Raw genomic sequence first — 3,106 nt, forward strand, 5'->3', positions numbered from 1 at the left:
CTGAGGCAAGAGAATCGCTTAAGCCCAAGAGTTTGAGTTTGCTGTGAGCTGTGACGCCACGGCACTCTACCTACCAAGGGTGACATAGTGAGATTCTGACTCAAAAAAAAAAGAAGTAAAAGAAAATGAACGTGGGTGGCACCTGTGGCTCAAAAGGATAGGGCGCCAGTCCCATATACCGGAGGTGGTGGGTTCAAACCAGCCCCTGGCCAAAAAAAGAAAATTAACCTAGTGTTGTGGTGGGCACTTGTAGTCTCAGCTTCTTGGGAGGCTGAGGCAAGAGGATTGCTTGAGCCCAAGAGCTTGAGATTGCTAGGAGCTAGGCTGAGGCCATGGCACTCGAGCCTGGGAATCAGAGTGATAATGTCTCCAAAAATAAAAAAAAAATTCCAATTTTCCTCTGGTGCTTTCATAGTTTTTTAAATTGCTATTTATGGTTTTGACTTTTTAAAAAAAATTTTTTTTGAGATAGTTTTACTTTGACACCCTTGGTAGAGCACCATGGCATCATATCTCACAGCAAACTCAACCTCTTGGGCTCAAGCGATTCTCTTGTCTCATTCTCCCAATTAGATGGGACTACAGGCGTCCACCACAACACCTAGCTATTTTTTTTAGAGATGGGGTCTCACTCTGGCTCAGGCTGGTCTCAACCTGTGAGCTTAGGCAATCCACCCACCTCAGCCTCTCAAGTGCTGGGATTATAGGCGTGAGCCACTGTGCTGGCCCCTAAAAAAACTTAAGTGCTTGATCCTTTCACAGTGTCTCTTGGTATATGTTATGAGGTATGAGTCAAATTTTTTTCCACATCGATACCCAATTGATTTGAGAATTCACCTTTATCAGATAACTTCATAATTATCTAGTTAAAAAAAACTCATTGGTATTTTTTGCATTTTGTTATATTTATGAATTAGGATGATTATTTATTTTTTTCGAGACAGAGTCTCAGGCTGTCACCCTGGGTAGAGTTTCGTGGCATCATTGCTCACAGCAACCACCAACTTGGGCTCAAGCAATCCTCTTGCCTCAGTTTTCTGTTTTTAGTAGAGACAGGGAAGTCTCACTTTTGCTCAGGCTGGTCTCGAACTTGTCAGATCAGCCAGTCTACCTCGGCCTCCCTGATATAGAGTTTCACTCTGTCACCCTGGGTAGAGTGCTGTGGTATGCATCACAGTTCACAGCAACCTCAAACTCTTGGGCTGAAGTGATGATTCCCCTTGCCTCAGCTTCCTGAGTAGCTGAGACTACAGGTGACTGTCACAACACCCAGATAATTTGTTCTATTTTTACTGGAGATGGGGTCTGTTGTTCAGGCTGGTCTCAAACTTTTGAGCTCAAGCATCAACCTGCCTCATCCTCCCACGGTGCTAGGATTACAGGTGTGAGCCACTGTGCCCAGCCTTCTTACAATATTTTGGATTTTTTTAGAGACAGAGTCTTTTGTTGCCCTGGGTAGAATGCTGTGGCGTCACAGCTCACACCAACCTCTAGCTCTTTGGCTTAGGCGATTCTTTTGCCTCAGCCTCCCAAGTAGCTGGGACTACAGGCACCCGCCACAACGCCCAGCTACTTTTTTGTTGTTGCAGTTTGGCTAGGGCTGGGTTTGAACCCGCCACCCTCTGTATATTGGTCCGGTGCCCTATTCGCTGAGCCATGGGCACTGCCCACAACATTTTGGATCTTATAAGCAAAGAATTATATAATCAAATACCTTTTTTTCCTATTTTTTTGAAAAGGGGTCTCACTGTATCACCTAGGCTAGAATGCAGTGGTGTCATCATAGCTCACTATAACCTCTACTTATCGGCTCAAGTGATCCTCCTGCCTCAGGTTCCTGAGTAGCTAGGACTACAACCATGTACACACACCTGGCACTGTCTTTTTTATTGCCCAGGCTGGACATAAATTCCTGACCTTAAGCAGTCCTTGCTCCTCAGCCTCCCAAAGTGTTAGAGTTATAGGTGTGAGCCACTGCGCTTGACTTATAAGAGACATTTTAGAGAAAAGAAAAGATGTGGATCCTGTTTTCATGTAGCTTATGATCTGGGTTGGGGTGACCTCAGCTCGTTATTCCTGGGTGGTAGTGCTTTGGCTTGTCAAGGGTGAGATGTCCTCCCTTGGCCATGTTATTAGGGTGAGCCCTCAGCACTTCCAGACAGATTATGGGTTTAATTCTGAAGGTATGCTAGTGACTAACCTTTCATCTCTCCCCGTAGTATGCCCTGCATGTATACAATGAAGTGATGAGTGTTGGGCAAAAGTACGGAATCCGGAATGCTGGATATTATGCTCTGCGCAGTCTCCGAATTGAGAAGTTTTTTGCCTTCTGGGGACAGGATTTAAATACCCTCACCACACCCCTCGAATGTGGACGAGAGTCTCGCGTGAAATTAGACAAGGTACCGTGTTTATCCAGACTCCAATCTGTCGTTCAGCTTCCAGAGCAGTGAAATCTGCTCTAGAGTAAGAAAAATAGCTGATACAGGAGGAAAAGTATCAAAAGCTTGAGACCTCAGTGAGGCATTAGGTGAATAATGAAGACTCAGACATCCTTAGAAGGAACACATTAGCCAGGTGAAGTGGCCTGTAATCTTAGTATTCTGGGAGCCAAAGCGAGTGGATTGCCTGAACTCACAGTTTGGAGACCAGCCTAAGCCAGAGCGAGACCCCTTCTCTAAAAAAGAGCCAAGTGTTATGGTGGGTGCCTGTAGTCCCAGCTACTGGGGAGGCTGAGGCCAGAGAATCGCTTGAGCCCAAGAGTTTGAGGTTGCTATGAGCTGTGATGCCACTGCACTCTACCAAGGGTGACAAAGTAAGACTCTGTCTCAAAACAAAAAATAAAGACAATACTCATGTCCAGTGCTTTGCTTTCAAAATGCTGAGTGCATTCTGGTAAGTTTTTCGGAGTTGATTACAGCAATTCATCAACATACCACAAATATTTGTAAAAGTAGTCATCTTACGGTCACTTGGCTGCCTTATTTTGTTGGGTTTTTTTAAATAATATATGAACATGAGTTTTAGAAAAATCATAGTTCAAGAGAATAATCTGGCTCGGCGCCTGTGGCTCAATCGGCTAAGGCGCCAGCCACATACACCTGAG

At 44.9% G+C, this 3,106-nt stretch overlaps 1 protein-coding gene across 5 annotated transcripts in view; it reads left to right on the forward strand.

Moving 5' to 3' along the window:
• The window catches only part of PDPR (pyruvate dehydrogenase phosphatase regulatory subunit), a 53,249-nt gene that overhangs the window by 47,181 nt on the left and 2,962 nt on the right, over positions 1 to 3,106 (forward strand). For all 5 annotated transcript variants that reach the window (XM_023514123.1, XM_023514122.1, XM_012806169.2 and 2 more), the window contains one exon: positions 2,220 to 2,402. In XM_023514123.1, coding sequence (XP_023369891.1) covers positions 2,220 to 2,402 — 183 coding nt within the window. The remainder of the gene's footprint in view (positions 1 to 2,219; positions 2,403 to 3,106) is intronic.

This window comes from Otolemur garnettii, unplaced genomic scaffold (genome assembly GCF_000181295.1).
Source record: "Otolemur garnettii isolate 467f Iridium unplaced genomic scaffold, OtoGar3 scaffold00047, whole genome shotgun sequence".
In the NCBI taxonomy this organism is placed as follows: Eukaryota; Metazoa; Chordata; class Mammalia; order Primates; family Galagidae; genus Otolemur; species Otolemur garnettii.